Below are 19,050 nucleotides of genomic sequence, written 5' to 3'. Positions count from 1 at the left end.
AAGCAATCAGAAATGAAATAGCCTCAATTTATTGGTATGATTTGTTCTTTGTTTTTGTAGGCATACTACACATTTACCTCAGACATTACCAAGAAAAAATAATCTGTAATCATTTCTTCCAATGACACCTGTCACCCTTTATCTTCAGATACATATTACAAAGATTTCATGGTATGATTAGATATAGAAAGCAAGTAAAGACACACAATAGGAAAAGACACATGGAAAAGACAGACTCATTTCTCTACTTTTCTTATTTTCACCACATATATAAATTGCCTTACAATCATCTAAATGCTAGGCCTTCAAAGCAACTTTTAAATACTTGCGTGCTTTACGTATTTAAAATTGTAGTTAAATGGCTTGCCATTTTTTCATTCAATGATGCCTTTTAAATTTGGCCTGATGACACCAGAACAGAGGCAGATCACTAGTACTGACATAGTACTGTCCCCTTCAGCAGACAGTGGAACTGAGCACACCCTCAAGTTCACTGAAGACACCAAGCTGAGAGGTGCAGTTGCTATGACAGAAGGAAATGACGCCATCCCCAGGGACACGGACAAAGTTGGAGAAGCAGGCCCACAAGTTCTTAATGAAGCTAAATGAGGTTAATTCTGTAATTTATCTGATTAATTAGAGTTTTGCAATACAGTCACTCAGTAATGCTTCATTAAAATATTCAGAAATTTAGAAATTACTCCTTTTTTCCTGTAGTGTTTGATTTATACATTCAGCACCTTTTCTCCCAGTGCCACTGGATCTCCTACTGCTAAATACATTACCATTCTAAGGAAAAAATCACACACAAACACCCATGTATTTGCCACATGCACAAAGCTTCCCTTCGTCACCACATGCTTTACTTCAGATTCGTTAGCCTTGGGCAGCTGCCGGCTGCCCGCCAGGCCTCTCCCTCATCCTCCTCCTCAAAAGGATGTCAAAGGGGAGTGAAAATAAGATGCTAAAGCTTGTGAGCGAAAACAAAGGTAAGGGATAACTCACCAGTTACTGCCACGGATAAAACTGATTTACCTTATGGGAGATTAACAGCATGTTAGGCAATTAAATCCGGAGCAGGATAGTTAGAAGCAAAGGCGAAAACTAAATCTCCTTCCCCCCACCTTCTTTTCCCAAGCTTGGCTTCATTCCCGAATCCTCTCTCACTCTCCCATCTGGCACAGGAAAAGGGGAATGCAGATGGCTCCAGCCTAACATCCTGCAGGTGGAAGATACCCACCTTCTCTGGTGGAGGCTCTGGGGGGGTGGCCAGGCAGCGCCTGCCCCAACGCTGCAGCCCTCCCCTCAGGGCTCACAGGGCTCCTTTGCACACTTTTCTCAACAAGTTCTTTGCAGACCTGCAGCACTTTGCACTTTCTTAAACCTCCTTTCCCAGAGGCGCTGGAGGCATTGCTGAACGCTAAGCGCCGCTTGCAGTCTTGGAACCTTCTAGAGCATTCTGGAAACAGCCACAATCAGCAGCAGGGAACAGCCCCAGCTCCCCTCACAGGGGGCCCCACGGCCAGGCTCCACCCCTTCTGCTCACACAGCTGAATTGCCTCCACCTGTGCTCCCAGGGCTGACCGGTCCTTTCCCCAGGTGCTCAATCAGTGCTTCAGGCTGTGACTCAGCAGTTCCATACATACCTCAACGCTCATCTATAAATTATGTCAACTTTTACATAACTATAGAAATGAATCTGAGCAATAACATAAAAGAGCTAGAGGTGCTGGAAGCTCTGAAAATGTTTTTCCATCCCTCTCTTCACATTTAAGAATTTTAATGCCCTTCAAAGCCTCTTCCCCAAATGAGAAGGAAGCTGCTGAAGGAACAGGACCTTGACTCCTACTCTGTGTGGGTCCTGGGTTATTCCTGCTTTTCTTTTCTGCGTTGTGGATTTAAACGCTGCTTGCATTTCAGTTGCACATGCCACAACATCCTTCCTCTACAGTCCCCTTCTCCCCTTCACTTTTAATGTTTAGAAGCTGAACTTCATATGCCATTCACTTGGCATGAAATTTGTCAGTGATTGACCTGCTAGCTGTTTTCAAACCTCATTCTCCAATACAGAAAAGGAGAGGAAGCCCATTCAGGGGACTTTAGGAATGCTCCCACGCTCAGTGTTTCAACTGCAACAAAACGTGAAGCAGCCTGTGAGCAAGACATTCCACAACATATCTTGAATAGCTCCTGACGACATGCTCGGCTGTGAAATCCATGCAGAGAAAAGTCACCAGATTCACAGTCAAGTTAAGTCAACTAAACTTGATATTTTTTTCAGGAAATTTTGGTAGGAAAGAGAAGTGATTTCTTAGCGAAGGATGATATATTTAACATGGCTGCTAACAGACACTTGAATTTCTCGGCTGTGATCAGCTTCATTAAGTGAAACGTGAAGTGCTTGTGCAGCAGCTTGATCTTTTTCTGCATCTCTGGCTCCATCTGATTGCTTCAAAACAGTGACAAGAGTAGTGAAAAGCTCTGAGTATTCCGCAAGACTTTATTAACAGCTACAACTACATGATTGCATACTTTCTAGATCTTTTATACAGGATCAAAGATGTAAATGCTCATGGACAGCAGCTTAAAGAAAAAACACTTGAAAATGTAGCTGCCATTTTGCCTGTAAGAAACAAGGCTTCCCTGGGGTCAACATTTGTCAGCCATAAAAGACAAGAGAGTTCACTTCTGCCATTTCAAATACTTTTTTTTGGAAGCTGTCTTCAGGCAGAGGGCATATTTTTCTTGATGGACATAGTGGAAATGCACAGAATCTATAGGGGTAATGAAGTCAACCCATCAATTTCTTCTGTTCTATGATTAATGTTAAAAATACTGAAGTACCAATCTAACTGCTCTCTTCTGCAGCTCGTGAGACCTGGTATCTTCCCATTCCTGGGAGATGGTGCTTGTAAATTTGTCAGAAAACTGGAGTTCTAGCCTGCCAATTAAACTGGTTGATAGGATATGCCATACTTTGAGAACATGCTTTTCAAAGACGCTATCTGAAGACTTACTGTGTTGTTGTAAGGTTCTTTGTAATCCTCTTTGACAAGAACTAGAGATCCTCACATCAGGGGCCTGTGACAGTTTTTTTGCAGGGGTAGGACATTTTGAGGTTTCCCATGCCATCCTAGAAATTAACATTTGCATGTAAAACTGTTCTCATGCAGTCTCCAGGATTGCCAAAAACATCAACTGCTTTTGACACAACTATATTTGTTTTAATGAGACAGGTAATTTGAAAATTTCCTGCTTACCCAACCACTCCAGTGTGCCAGCATGACCAGCATACTGTTCTGGATGTGGAAATGCCTGTGGATCCTTGGGAGCCTGCCAGCTCAGCAACTAGAAAATGTAAACAAAGCCCTGCTCACTCAACACCTCCAGCACCCTCCCAAGCATAAGATAAAGAGATGTGAGGTTCAAAGCATCCTAGAAGCTTTTTTACTGGGTCAGTGCCTTCTGCAGAAGCACAGAATAAAACCCCGGTACTGAAGCAGTCTGTCTGGAGGAAATGTAAAAGTAAAGCTAATCCTGCCAACTTCTCAACCCAACTGATGTAAACTTTGTCTGGTCCCCCGTATTTCAGAAGGCAAGCTGTACACACAGCTACCTGATTGCTACTTTATTTTCCCCTGACCTGCAGCAAGCTCAGGTCTGTTCTCAGGATCCTTTCAGTTCTTTGGGTAAATTCTTGTGACAGCGCAGGATAGCAAGAGAGACACAACAGAGAGGAGAAAATACAACATATTTTCTTATTTGTGTTTGCACTTCAGTCACACAATTTTAAAATCAACCTTTCTTTGTTCCTTCACAACTGTGAATGTGGATGTCTTTGTATGACAATTAAAATGCCCCTTTCCTTGTAAGGAGTCAGTAGGCTTAGCTGCATGGATCTTTAACATTTTTTTTCATATATCTGCAAATCTAATAGAACCTTCCATTTGTTTATGTCTATTCTGTTCTTAACTCAGTCCTAACAAAATTAGAAGGTTCAATTCTGCCACATTTTCTTAAAGTAAAATAGAAAACAAATAAAAAAAGAAAAAAAAAACCCAATTAACTGACATCTCATATCTCCTACTCAGCAACAGATAATTATTGTGGCATTTTGTCTAACAGAGGAATCAAGTCTCATTTCATTTCATCTCATTGCATTTCAATGCAATCTGTAAAATTAATTACATTCATGGTAAATGCATACAACTGAGCAAGTCCTCTCAACTCAAAGATCAAAATCCACCAGGGACAAAAGGTATTTTATAATCTTATGAGAGATCTGCACAATATGTTCAATTATATTGCACAAACCAGCTCTACGTTTTGCAGCTCGAAATTCTTGTGCCCATGCCCTCAATGCACCTCTTGCCACTGGCCACACTTCAGTTACTATATGCCTCCTAGGTCTGCGTGCAAGCAGAGAAGTTCGCAAGAATGAACTCACATAAAATTCACAGTGTGGGACACAATGTGCAATAGTGACTCTGATAACACTTGCAGTATTTGCTCTTTTGGAAGTGATTTGAAACCCGCTCAGCATTAAAAACACATGTTATTATAATATTGCTATGGTGTAACTGGAATTTCAGTCAGCACAGAACTTTGTAAACTAGGGCTGGACAGGAGCCCGCTGTCTAATAACACTCTCTTAACTGCAAAGTCATTACAACAAGAAAATATGGTACAAGGTCAGCCCAGACAGAAAATGCTTGAACCCTACGATTTTATTACTGCACCCTAGGAAAGTCGATGCTACTCTACTTCACAAATATCACTTGGAACAGAAAAGACTTTCAGTTCACTGATTCAGATTTGCAGATACTCCCAAGCATCTACATGCCAACCATCATTTATACATAACAAGCAGGGGAAGACAATATCTCCTCCATGGTAGCAATTTTCTCAGCGATCAGCAAGGCAAAATATTCACAGTACTAGTCAAACAGTTTTATCAAATAATAAGTAAGGGGAGGAAGAGCAATACATTTTAATTGCTGTATCTGAATATTAGTGAAGCATTTAATAGAGTTTCTAAATTCAAATTATTCCTAATTGGAAAAAAACAATCTGCAAAAAGAACAGACAGAAGTAAACTGGGGTCAGGCTAGAAGATCACAGTCCCTTTGAATCTGAAAGCTGAACTGCTTGAAAGAAGTTCAGAGTCTGCCACTCTGACTGGCAGTAGGTCTAGCTTCATACAGACTTTTATAATGTGAAAAAGTAGAATTAATATCAAAATGTTTAAAGAACTGACAGTTTTCTGGGAGCTGATATCTAAACAAGATGATAAAGCTGTAACGAACCAGGTAAGTGGGAAAGAAATCAAACCAGAACATGCAAAATGGTAGTTAATAATTCTAGAAAACCAACAATTCAAAATGCAGAGCTGAACATGCCTAGAAATCCATCATCCTGAAAAGCAGAGAAGATAGAGAGTATAGAAATGTATTTATTTGCAGCAGCATCCAAAAATAATAGTTGGGAAGAAAAAAAAAAAGGCGATTGAGAGGTAAACATGCACGGCATCAAATGTATCAACATATATATCCATAAAGATGCTTATCCTACAGACACAATTCCTACAGACTCAATGCACATAATGCTTTGCCAGAAAACAAAACAAGCTTTCTTTGGCAATGTGTTCTTGAGAAAAAAAAGAACCAAACACCCAACAACAGAAAATCCAATAAAAAAGGAAGAGACCAAGACTCATTGCTCTTTCAATGGGGATACTGTGGTAGGACACAGGGAAAGTGGAATATAAATAGAAAATTGCATCTCATATACAATACCCAAAATAAATGTTTACTGAATGAAAAGCAGTCAGAGAGAGAAAATGCTGGCTGGAAAACACGCTGTGCTTAAGTAGTGTACATAAAAAAGTTTGCTCAGTATCAGTGAATCCATGTAGAAGTATCACATGTGCAAGGACAGTGAGATGTAAAATATTTTGCAGAGTAAGGATCATCAAGCAAGTAAAGCAGAATTAAATGTTTGAATCAGAAAGGTTTGTCATTCAAATGAAGTTATCACATCTACTTAATCATCTGTACAAATGCACACAGGAAACTAACACTGGATACAATTTGATATTTTTTGCAATGAAATGCTGCTAAAGGGAAGTCAGATTCTTGGAGTGAGTTTTAGAGGAGCTCAAGATTCTTAGTTTGCTCTAGAGAGAAAATTATAGAATCACAGAATGGCTTGAGTTGGAAAGAACCACAATGATCATCTGGTTTCAACCCCCCTGCTACGTGCAGGGTCACCAGCCACCAGACCAGGCTGCCCAGAGCCACATCCAGCCTGGCCTTGAATGCCTCCAGGAATGGGGCATCCACAGCTTCCTTGGGCAGCCTGTTCAGTGCGTCACCACCCTGAGTGAAAAACTTCCTCCTAACATCTAATCTAAACCTCCTGTCTTAGTTTAAAACCATTCCCCTTTGTCCTATCACTATCCATCCTCGTAAACAGCCATACCCCCTCCTGTTTATATGCTCCCTTCAAGTACTGGAAGGCCAAAATGAGGTCTCCCCGGAGCCTTCTCCAAGCTGAAGTATTTCCTAAAAGTTAAATATTTCCTATAGGCTTTCAGACAAGCCATCCCAAATAGCAAACCCCGAATTTTTTATTATAAGAGTTCTTTTCAACCAGAATAAAAACTTGGAAGCATTCCAAGGATGCAGATATCTCCACAGAGAAAGGAAGATAGAGTTTCATGTGAAAAAAAGAGAAGTTTCCAAATCTCACTTGTGTCTGCTGGTATGAACAATCAATTTTACTAAACCTTAAAGTGATCTTGCAATATTAAGCACGCTACCTCTATGTTATTTTATTATAAGTCAAAGGTTGTTTTTAGCTCACTTCAAATACCCACAAAAGAAGAGTTGTAAGGCAGGGGACTACAGTCTATGAAATGTACGTGTTTGGCACTAGTAGTGCTAGAAAGCAGCAACACATATAAGCAGGGGAGATTTTGACTACTCTTTCAAGATCTTAATAACATTTTTTCTTCCTCAAAATTTGAATGTAGAAAACATTTCTTTTAATGGATATTGATTCTCTAAACTCTCATAGCAGCTTTAAAAACCTCTGCTGTATAAAAGCATGGACACTGCTCTGATACGCTGGTAAGCAGAGGTGATGCGTAGAGAAGTAAAGTTGGAAATTGCCATACTGTAAAGCAGTGTTTTATTACTAGAAAACAATGTACATACACATATATAAAATTTGATGGCTAATAAGCTCTCAAATGTCCAACACTGTGATTCAAGCACTTTTTTATTACAGCTCTTTCACTATACACATTTAATCAGATCCCTGTATATATAGCATCAAAATTTCTCCTTGGTTCTCATCTCTTTTGAGTGTTCTGTGGACATTCTTACTTGTTACTTACCTTACTGATACGCTCAACCACAGACTCCAGTTATGTATCTAACTTCTAAACAAACTCCTAAGACTATGTTTACAAAGCTGTAATAATGCATTAGTCTTTGCTTTAATCCACGCTCAGCTTGGCTACATTGTTTTACACTCAGTCACAGACAGCTCTTTCCTTAAACTAAAATAATTTCTGAAGTATTAGCACACATGTATCATATGTATCTGAAGATCTCCTAATTTTAAGGAACGTGGGAAAATCCACTGTGGTAGAGATAAGCAAACATGCTCTCCTCAGTCTCAAGACTGACATGATGATCGACATTATCTCTAAGTTGGAAATTTTACATCTAAATCTATCAGAACACAGTGAGATACATCTCAGTATCCCAACAGAAATCTTAAGCTTGGCTATTTCTGAGCAGTTTAAGCCTCAAACTGCAATCATCTAAAATAATGACTATGGACAGAAAGCCTATGAGGTTACAGGGTTTTATGGATAGAAGTATGTTCTCTTCTGCTTTTCAGCCCAGATGCAGTAAGAAATAATTTCTGACAGGGTATGTTTTACATGCTATGGGAAAGTAGATAGTTTAGATCCAACTAAACATCTAAAAACACTACAAAAACACTTTCATACTTGTTCTAGCAGTGGAATAAGCACATTACAACATGGCAGATTTCTTTGATAGTCAGGGAACTAAATGAATCATGAAAAAAAAATAGACAAGACAACCATTAATCCAGAAATACTACAGTTATTCCTCACAATCCGAATGAAGGCAACTACTGGAACACATCACTGCCTTCCCAGACCTCTGGAAAATATGATCTGCAGAATGCCTTGTAGTGATCTGGTGAGATGTAATAACTTCAAATGGTGGCTTACTTCCAATTGCTAAGTTACATTAAAAGACATCTAAATCTACAGATCTTTTTTCTCTTAAGTGACACTTCTCTACATAAGCTATTGCTGCACTTGCCAAAGAGGCTGTTCTGCAGCATAATGGGAAGAGAGAAGAGTGTGAGCATTCTATAGGTGTGAAAATATGCTTGGAAAAGCCTGCATAACAGTTACTATTTTTAGTTCCAGAAACTCCTCCAGTTGTAGAAAAGATTTAATATTAAAAAGAAATGGGAAAGAATAAAGGCATGGTTGTACAAAGCCAGTTCACGTAAACTAAAAAAAAAAAAAAAAGACTTCAGCTCCTTACAAAGGACTTCCTTGTCTGTTCCTTAAACTCAGTCCTGCAGTTGCAGGCATTGCATTAATTGCTTTATTGCTTTATACAATCCCTTTCGTGAACAAACTGAGCTCTTGTGTTTCTTGTTGTTGTTACTATTTTTTTTTTTTTTTCCTGTTCTCATTACTACCTCTGATAGTCTGTGCCAGAACCATAATGTTAGGAAACTTCTCCTAATTTCCAGCTCAAATTTATTCAAGGCCACTTGATACCTCTGTGTTCTTTTGCCAACATTGTCTTAGCTTACCACTTCTTTCTGCTTCCCCAGTGTTACCCTGATGTATTTATGGGCAACAGTCATATTCCAGCTAAAGAATATTGTTATAGGAGATGATTACATCTGAGGTTACAAGGGAAACTTCCTCGTATGGTTGTTGAATTATAGTAGCACACACTCCAACTATGTTAACAGCCCTGATAGATAGCTACCAACCATACAGAAAAACTCAGGGAATTGTTGCTAGCTTCTCAAAGAAAAAACTCTCAAATTATCCAAGTCAACAAAAGGATGAGGCAAAAAAAAAAAAAAAAAACAAAAATGGCACATGAAAGAGAATGGGCAAATGTCACTGAGCTTGTTTGTGGCAGAGCCAAGAAAACTGTGCTATTCTGTCACCAGTTCTACATTTCACCAACTGGATCACAGCAGTTTGTATTCCATTTGTCCTCATAGGCCCTTTCCAGCTGCAAAGCACTGCCTTAGTAGCCATCACAATGAAGAGCCAAGACCCAAAATGTTTATTCAAAGTTTATCTGTGCTTGTTTCCTTTAGCACTCAAGTCTATGCTGTTTTATTTTTTCAGAAGTAAACTTTATCTGATATTCATCTTCAAATCATAAATCCTTAATGTTAAGACTGAATACCTCCTTGTGTTCCATAAAAGAGGCAATGGCACAGCAACAAGAAAAAAAAAAAACGCTGTTTAACTTTCAGAGTGAAATTTCTATTTATGGGCTCTGATAGTCCGAGGCTGACTCCAGCACAATGCAGACAGGCAACAGCAGTAGAAAAACATTTCTTCAGACCCCCTGCAAAGCAGTACTGATGTAAGATTCTCTTTTCCCATCCCTGAGTAAAAGCTTCAGATGAAGGGAATGATGCAGCCCCAAGCATAGTCCAAAACCTACTCTTATGTTGGCTTCATGGTCTTGCCACTCCAGGTTCTTTGAACCATTTTCAGTATTAGGATGTAGGGGACTGCCTGTAGGCTTCATTTTGGGGCCCATCCCCTGGACGTGAACCAGAAGTAACTATGGTTAGCTCACGTACTGACACCGGTGTGCTCAAACTGCTGAACATACATTATCATGACTAATTTATGCTCTGCAGTGCTGAAGATACAAATTCCACAATATGTCTGTCCATTTGACATTTGTCACAGTTTTACTGACATCAGTGCAGCTATTCCTGGTACCAGATATTAGTCCCAAAATGCATTTCTGCAAAGCTTATTTTTCTTTCAAAGTATCCACAGCACATACAGAAGATTAGGAGACGCCCCCTCCCTAGAATCCTAAACCTATTTTTTTATGAATGCTATCATTAATTCCAGGGCAATAGCAAAAAATAACTCTATGCATAAGCAGCTACATCTCAGAACCACAGCAGGTCCTACACTTTTAGAACGCAAACGAAGAAGAGAAGGTAAAAACTTTAGCACTTCTTACTAAGCCAAATACGGCTGTGTTATTGTTCACTGTTGCAAAATCCATTATTACTAGCTCGTATCACTGTTTAATTTCATGTTATAAAGTTGCTACACTCCAGTTAGGAAGATAAAGCACTTTACTTGTAAAGTGGATGCAAAAAAGAGGGTTACAGGATATCATAATTAAGGATTTAACATTCTAAAACATATTTTCATTTGAAAAGCAATCTTCCAGATAATTGCAAGATATTACTTCTACAACTTCACTAATAACTCAAAAAACAAACAAACAAAAACTAAAAAGGAAGCACAATACAGGATAGGAGGATATTTTACGTATTTACAAAATTTACCTATTTTACTTATTTTCATAATTTCCATGAACTTATTTTTGGTGATGCATCATTCACAACAACAGCTGCTGCATATATGTATATAGATTTATTTATATTATATTTATACTTAAAAATAATGTTAAAGGGCTTTCTAGCAAGCTATGTAATGGCACTTGTAGTGAACGTGGGATGGGCTACGACTTCTGTGTGGTGACAACATGCAATAGGCTATGACTTTGTGTGGCTTACACTTTTGAAACAGTAATAATTGGCGATTGGGATCTATTGTTTTGTTGCCATTTAAAAATGAGAAACAATGCTGAGAGCAATCCTCTTGAAAACTGGAATGCTGGAAAGCACTATAAATCCCAAAGTTAATGGGCTTTTTGATAAATACTCTTAATATCCAGTGTTGCAGTGAGAAGGCTGAAGGGTTTGGAACACTTTCTGCAAATGCTTCAGTGCCAGCAAGCTCCACCATTTGACAGAATGGTTTATACATCAGAATTTATGCTTTAAATATTATGAAGGATGTCTTAGAAGTGCAGCCACAATTGCACAGTACTTGTTTTTGACATTACAATCTGTTGCCTAGGGAATGACCCCCTTCTGCCACTGAAAGAACTCCAATGTGTAATTATTCTTAAGCAGTTAAAGCAGTTACTAAAAGGTGAATTTAATGTAGTGGGACCAAAATGCTTAAAATGTATTCATATTTAAGGAAGGAAAAACACATTTGTCCTGAAGCAAATATTGCCTGTTTTTAAGGCAGAAAAGCACATGTAGTAAATGCTGCATAAAATTAAATGCATCTTAATCTAATGTTAATTGCTTAATTTACTTCATTATCTAAGAAAAAAAGAAACAACAGCACAACTGTCAGTAAATACGCACTAGAAAACAGAATTAATACTGAAATTCAAAGGAAGTCAAAAAACCAGCTGCCCTAGAATCTTTCTAAATACATGCCTAAATAAAACGGACATGCAAGATGTATGAATAGGAGCAGTATGGAAAATCTAAAGGCCTTTTCTTCTGCAGATCTAAAGGTCTAGCACTTTAAAATAAAACAGGCAAAAATAGAATTTAAACAAACTCATATTTAAGACAAAACATCTACTTATCTCAAAAATGCCCCTAATAAGTACAAGCCATGTAGAGACCCATTGGTCAGGAAAATCTCCAAAGCCCCTTCAGACCATTTTAAAGCTTATACTACAGTCAAGACAATCTTTCCCACTAAAAACACTCTAAAATAATAGCTATTAATAACCTTTTTTTTTCTTTGCTTCCACCAAGTAGGATGGCTGGTAGCATATCTTATTGCTCTGGAATGACTTCAGCTTTTTCATTACTCTATTCACCAGTAATTATTTTTCTTGTATTCATCACTCTTAGTCTTGTATGCTTAGAGTTTACAATCAAGGGCCATCACTCCCGAGAGCTGAGGCACTACAAGCAGAGATACCTGAAATTCAACATCGATGTGCCTTCTCCTACCCATAATGTAGTAAGATCCTGAAAAAACGTATTTCTAATCAAGCCTTCTTGAAAGTAAAAGCAATAAGGAAATTCTCAGTCAACAAACTTGCAGCTGATTTATTAATACCTTTATCTGCACGGTAATTTGAAAAGGAAACCATTCTTTTAGTTATGCCATCTACCCAAAGAAAATGCACTGTAACCTGAAAATGCCAAATTACAAAATGCTACTTAACCAAGCCTAAAAGCATGTTTTTGCTGACAGCAAGACTGCTAAGCAGTACCAGGAACTTCTTTCTGCCTCCACCTGATAAGGAAACATGCTATACATTGTACAATAATCTCCTTCACTGTACAGAACAAAACATTAATCACAACAGCTTGCTGCAACCACACTAAAATACCACTTCTTATGCTTAACTTATGTAGATGTCAAGCCCATGTATGTGCTGATGTTTCAAAAGCTCAATCACGTTCCATATACAATATTACAAATATAAGTGGCATGCAGAAGCACAAGCAGCCTATTTAATCAAAACTATGCAACTTAAGGCCCTCATCCAGTAAGCTCGTAGGCATTTGATTTTACCAGGTACCTAAGAAGCCATGTTTCAGCAGTATAAAATATAAGATATGTTCTTGCTTACCATGTTCAAAATACTTCACAATATAGCTGCAACATGTACAGAAAAAGAGCTGTAACAGTGATTAGAAAATGGAGAATGATTAGATGCCAAGTGTTTTACACTCGCTTGATGTGAAAGTTGAGATTCAGTATGACCATTCATTAGAAATTCATTTAACTTGCTATGAAAGAAATAGAAGTAATTACAGCAATTAAGATTCAATAAAGAATTAATACGATGTTCTAAGAAATGGAGCATAAGAGATTTTGTATAACTATCCCTTCTTCCCACACCACCCATAAACTTAAGCATATGCTTAAAGGATTTATTTCACTGAGGCCAGGATGTTCTGTGTATTGCAAACATGAAATCTTAGTCCCACAGCATACATGCTTTCAGCAAATACTTTAATTCCCTGAGAACTGAAGCTATTCATTTCATGTTCGCAACTTGATGTGTACGATACTGCACACAGGAAAAAAAAAGAAAGAGACAATATGTAGCAATATATACTTTGTATATCTTTGTAAAAGGCAATTAGAAATCTAGGTCTTGTGGCCCTAAATACCTGAAAAGCAAGGATATTTGTCACTACACTTGTTTAAGCCTTTTGTAAAAGGTATTTTCTCCGGTGGTGATACAGAAAGCGTACAAAGTGAGAGCCCAACAAATATACGTGCCTTATTGCATAAAAATGCTGAACATTAATTCCTTTATTTCAGTGGGACGTCTGAACACAGGATTGGTTGTTTAAATAAATAAATGTAGAAATACTATAGAAATTAAAGTGAAAGTGGTCAGACCTTCACCACTATGTGCATGTTACTAAGTGCCTGATGTTCTAATAAAGAGTTAATCAGAAATGAGATAAGGAGCAGAGTTGGTCAGAAAGGCAGCTTACGAAAGCAAAACAATATACCTGTCAGCAGGCACGGGCACACAAACACACACGCTGAGCAAGTGTGAAGGTGCAAACTCTAGAACAAACTGAAGAAAAAGGATTTAACTGGAGTGAAGGCTGGCAATTTATATCACCCAATGTTTGCAAACAAGCCTTTACAGTCCCTGGTACCACAAAGTACTTTAAATCATTCATTACTCACAAGACATGGTTTAAATTACAGCTATTTTCCTCTGTTCTGGACCTTATCTGTGATTTATTTTTATGGAGTTGTTTTTCATTGCTAGGAAAGAACAAATACATATACTGTAATGTCAGAAATTCTGGGCTGCTTCTCGAACCCAAACTCTTCAAAACGTGCTATTCCCTGCTCCTATTATTTAATTGCATTGGTCTGGTACTACAGTGATGAAATCATCCTCTGGCCACCCATAACTTGGTTCCCCACGCTGTTGCTTATCATGTAATTCTGTCACACCATTACCTCTGCTTGCGTGCCTTGCCGCATCTTTCCCACGCTGTTCTTTGCTTCCTGGTATACCACATTTGTCCAGAGGGGCTAGTTAGTTGGGACCTCTTACAATCATGGAATGGCATGGGTAGGAAGGGGACTAAAAGACCATCCAGTTCCAACCTCCCTTCAGTGGGCATTGCCACCAGACCAGTCTGCCTAGAGCCCCATCCAACATGGCCTTGTTTGCCTCCAGGGATGGACCATCCAAAACTTCGATGGGCCAGCATCAGTGCCTCATCAGCCTCTGAGTATTTCCTCCTAACGTCTAACCTAGATCTCCTCTCTTTTAGTTTATAGACACAGTTAAAATCTGTATCTTTCCAACTGCAAGATAAGAATGTGGTGCAAAGCCAACATCCTGTAGAAGTCCAGATAGATGACATCAGTTGCCCTTCCACTGTCCAACAGTGCTGTCACTCTATCATAGAAGGCCAGCAGATTTATCAGGAACAATTGGTAAATGCCCTTGGTAAAGCAGTGGATTATGTGGAAATTACCCCAAGTTCCTTTCTGTTCATAGAGCTGCTGGGTTTTGCTTTAAGAGAGAACTATGCTGGATGAAGGTTTCTGCTGTCTTCTTACAAATTTTTGCTGCTTATTCCAGTACTCTAAGGTTTCTACCCATGCTGATTATTTTAAGTGACTGTACTGGGGCTATTCCAAACATCTTGCTTCCACCCCTACCTCTCCACTGACCTTGGCCCCAGCAAATAAGGGCACTTATGTAATACAGTACAAAATATAATACAATATCTGAGCAGCAGAGGTGGGAAGTTGAGGCTAACAAGGTCATGGGTGCATGGTACTGAGCCACACCTGACTGTAGTTTGGCTACATTCAAGTCAGTAGAAAATAACATCACTCCTCAATGGTCCAAGTCAGTATAGATTTAATGGCAGGGAATGCATCTCTGAAGTGTATCGCTTCAGTCTCCAATATCTGCAATTCAGCCTTTGAACAGACGTTCATGACAGCAGAAAGCTTAAGTAACAATTCTTTTCACAAAACACGGTATAAGGTTTTAACATTATTTTCAATATGCAGTTATATTTTGGTGACATTTTACAGGCATGCAGTATTTGTTGGCAATTATTCCACACACCAAGTGTAGGATTGAGTATATACCTACAATTCATTTCATATACAGTGAACTACATTCCCAACTCAGACCTAAAGTATTGAAAATAGTATGTCCCCATGCTGCTCCCGATTAGCCATTTCCTTTAATTTTAAGACAATGTGCTCAAGATCTGCACTGGGGCATTATTAGCAGAACGTCCCAGTTGCCGCAACTCAGCTGACAGCAGGATGCAGAGAAAAAGGTGGTATTTGCAATACTGAGGTGGATGACAGGTTGTGCCAGCCTTGTGTGAGTTTGCTGGACATCGCTGCATGAGTTTGAAGACAAAATAAATACAAAATAAATAGACTCCCTGACTTGACTTTCCCTTTATAAATTCAGGCTTTTCTGAGAGAACTGATTCTGAAAGAACAATATAAATCGTATACCAGGAGGGAGGCACCTGTAGAAGAGTAAGTGCACCAAGTGTGTGTACCAACATGAATTAGGGTAAACTGTAAAAGTCCCACAAAATCCTACTTAGAGGGTGCTGGCAAATATTATCCTAACACACTTCTTTATGAGGTTTGTTTCCTGCTCCCTCCTTATTGCTAGTCAGAAGGAGGTTTCACTGTGACTTAGGAGTTGTTAGCACACTTTCTTCTTGTAAATCTTTAATTTGCCTTATATGAAGTGCCAATATTTGGGTAATAAGAATAATTTTTTATATACAGATTTCCTTGCAGCTGATGTGAAATAAGATAAGCACAGAGCAATATTCTAGTATTTGCACAGAAGACACAGAAGTCACAGCGTTTTCATCCCGTGCCAGTATTCTCACTGGCATTGAAAGACAGGGTTGTGTAAGCATGACAAAGAAACAGGAGTTAGCTCTCCATCAAATCACCAAAATTATGTGGACTACAGAAATAAGAAGCCTTATGAGAAAAATTACAAGTGCTTTGCTTTCAGACAATGTTGATGATTGTATCAAGACCCTTAGGTTGACTACAGGCAGCCACATAAAACTTGCAGCAGGGACAGCTGAAATCTGCTCTGCTACCTGAGAGATGCTGTCAGGGCCCTCTTCCAGGTGGTTTGGGGAGGTGAAATAAACTGCAGTGTACAAAAGACTCACACAAATTTAGACATCAGCTGAATTGCCTCCTGCTCTGTATATTAAACACCATATTCTATTTCTATTGCACGTTTGTTTCCATGCTAGCCTAACAGCCAATCTGCTAACTGCACAGGGGACTGAGAGAGCTGCAAAAGCACTCAAGGTACAAGAGAAGCAGTGGCCTCTCTCAGCTGTTTGAATCTGTACTGCAGAGAAGCACAGACTGGGCAATACAGGGATCCCAGCCTGGGAATAAAACAGGTAGAACCAGATGCAGCACTTGAAGAAGCTTGAACTATAAAGAGGCTGTATTACTTTGACTAATTCTGTAATTGTAACTATGGACTCTACTACAGACCTAACAGCCTTCACATAATTACTTTGGGCCAGAAGCTGCAGCCAACATTCTAACAGTAAAAGAAAAAATTCTATTTATAAAAAGCTACTGACAGGATCCTGCCTTATCAGTTTTATTTAACTGAAGATTCAAAGACTTCATCTCTTTTATGCTGTTTTGACCCTGGTTCTTCAAAGGAGAATGCTTAGCAGCTAGTAAGGATGGGTCTAAGATCTTTGAATCAAAGCAATATTTTTATACAGATCTGCTTTTCAGGATATTCCCACACCCCGAGAATTTCTACATTATTAATATATTAGAAGCTGGGGTAACCATCAGGACATGTGGATTGGAATAAAATAGGATGCAGACACAAATTCAATGCTATTATTACACTTCTAACAAAAATCTGCTGAGATGTACACAGAAGTTCTTTCACTCTATTTGGCAATAGTCCTAGTTGCACCCTAGACAGCACCTGAGATTTTCAAAGGGGCATTTTCTGTGATTATGGCACACTTTATAGGAAAATAGAGGATGGAATCATCATCATCTTAGTTTTGTTGTTATCAATTGCAATTGCTTTTGTAAAATTCACATTTTGGCCATTGTGAGAGTATGGTTTCTGCGGAAGTCTGCATACCAAAGCAACTGGTTAGAAGAATTACACATACAGAAAAATAAATACCAAAACCAGATCATCCTCTCTAAATTGATTCCAACTAAATACATGTAAAAACTAACCACACAATGTCTCACAGGCCTGTGTGATTCAACAGCAGATAGTTGGAAACGCAGTTGGATTCTGAACCAAATTTTGCTCTAGTATGTACTGCATTATAACTGATTCACAGTTTCAAATCAGAAACTGGGCATGGTGAGAAAAGATAAACCACTGACCTTTCTTCGCTAGGTTACTGTTGGGTTCATATTTCTCAATCAGTTGTTGAACTTGTTCCTGTTTTAATGGTGGATAAAGGATTTCATTTAATCGTGGATCACGTTGCTTAAGATTTATAAATTCCATCATCTGATCAACAGTAAGGTATGGTTTACTCTTGGCACCACTAGAGAAAATTAAAGCAAAAGCAAGGCAATTAAAATATGATTCCTTGAAGTCTTGTTCAATGTTTTATAATTTCCCAGGGAAACTGAAACAAAATTCAAACAATCATACAATAGAAAAAATTGATGTTCCACTGGGTCTCCAGACTAGTTTACCTTGCCAGCATTTAATGACAAACATTCTTCATTAAACATCTAGGAGCAAGATTTTTAAAAGCATTCAGCATTATTGACATCAGTGGCAAGAATTAGAGCAATGCTAAAAGCTTTTCATTCCTCTGAATTCCTGGAACAAAGCAATCTGAGAATGTAAAAGAGATGATCTGGAATTCAGTCCTGAGCTTGCCGCAAACACTCCATTGCAACTCCTGGCCTACCTATTTGGTTTTACTGCTAAAAGACAGCAGCCCTGACTTAATTATCTTAATTATTCTGGTATTTGCTTGTTTTATAAACCTGCAAAAAAGAAAAAAAAAAAACCAAAAACAAAAAAACCCTAAGCACTCTGCAAAGTAAGTGAAAAGATGTCTATTTAGAGTTAGTAAAAACAGTAGAATTTTGGTACAATTTGTACCCAGATGCAAATCTATGAAGGCACATTGCCAGCTGCTTAGGATTTTCCACAGCACTTGGGACTGGCCTAGTTCTGCTCTGCAAGAAAGCAATGGAAAGTCAATGGAAGCAAATTAGGTCATGGCTGAGTTCTTCTAATACCTCAGCCTTGGAGAAAATAAGCACAGGGAGGTGTAAGAGAACACATGTTGCAAAGATACAGTAATTGTTCTGGTGGTCTTGCAACGTATTTCAGAAATTATTTTCATATTGCTTCATGTTCTGATTCCACTGATCAGGCTCTGCTAAAACTGTGAAGCACAATGACTTGCTCTAAGGGCCAGAAACAGAATAATTCAACATGAGCTTTATAGCTTGTAACTGAATGCATGTACTCAGTTGTAGATGGCTGATAATTTAATTTCATGGCAGCAGTTCCAGTTGTACAAATCCTAAAAGTTACTGCTTTTTCTCCTACTCCTAATTAAGCTTTTGGGAGTGGTTAAACATATTCTCATGCCTATTACATCTTTTTATTGCTTATTACTCTTCCTTTATTTTCACTGAAGCCTAAACTGTCTTCATCCAAACTACAAAATGAGACCTGGCAGTTAAGCTCGCATAGCATCTAACAAGTCAATTCTGGCAATTAGAAATGGAGGCAAAAACTTGGGACAAGAGGAAACTTTGATCCTAGGTTAAACACTATTCTTACTTGACACTGAAATCTGTTCTTGGTAGTCAATGCATGGTGCTATAGACTAAATAACCTACTTCACTAC

At 38.5% G+C, this 19,050-nt stretch overlaps 1 protein-coding gene across 3 annotated transcripts in view; it reads right to left on the bottom strand.

Annotated features, from left to right (window-relative positions):
* PLCB1 (phospholipase C beta 1) overlaps nt 1-19,050 on the bottom strand; it is a 373,777-nt gene that overhangs the window by 119,172 nt on the left and 235,555 nt on the right. For all 3 annotated transcript variants that reach the window (XM_042884248.1, XM_042884267.1, XM_042884258.1), the window contains one exon: nt 17,552-17,718. In XM_042884248.1, the coding sequence (XP_042740182.1) occupies nt 17,552-17,718 (167 nt within the window). The remainder of the gene's footprint in view (nt 1-17,551; nt 17,719-19,050) is intronic.

Source organism: Lagopus leucura, unplaced genomic scaffold (assembly GCF_019238085.1).
Source record: "Lagopus leucura isolate 7727_CA_CO unplaced genomic scaffold, USGS_WTPT01 Super-Scaffold_73, whole genome shotgun sequence".
Lineage (NCBI taxonomy): Eukaryota > Metazoa > Chordata > Aves > Galliformes > Phasianidae > Lagopus > Lagopus leucura.
Note: the sequence above shows the minus strand (reverse complement) of the source record. Positions and strands in the feature narration are given on the sequence as shown.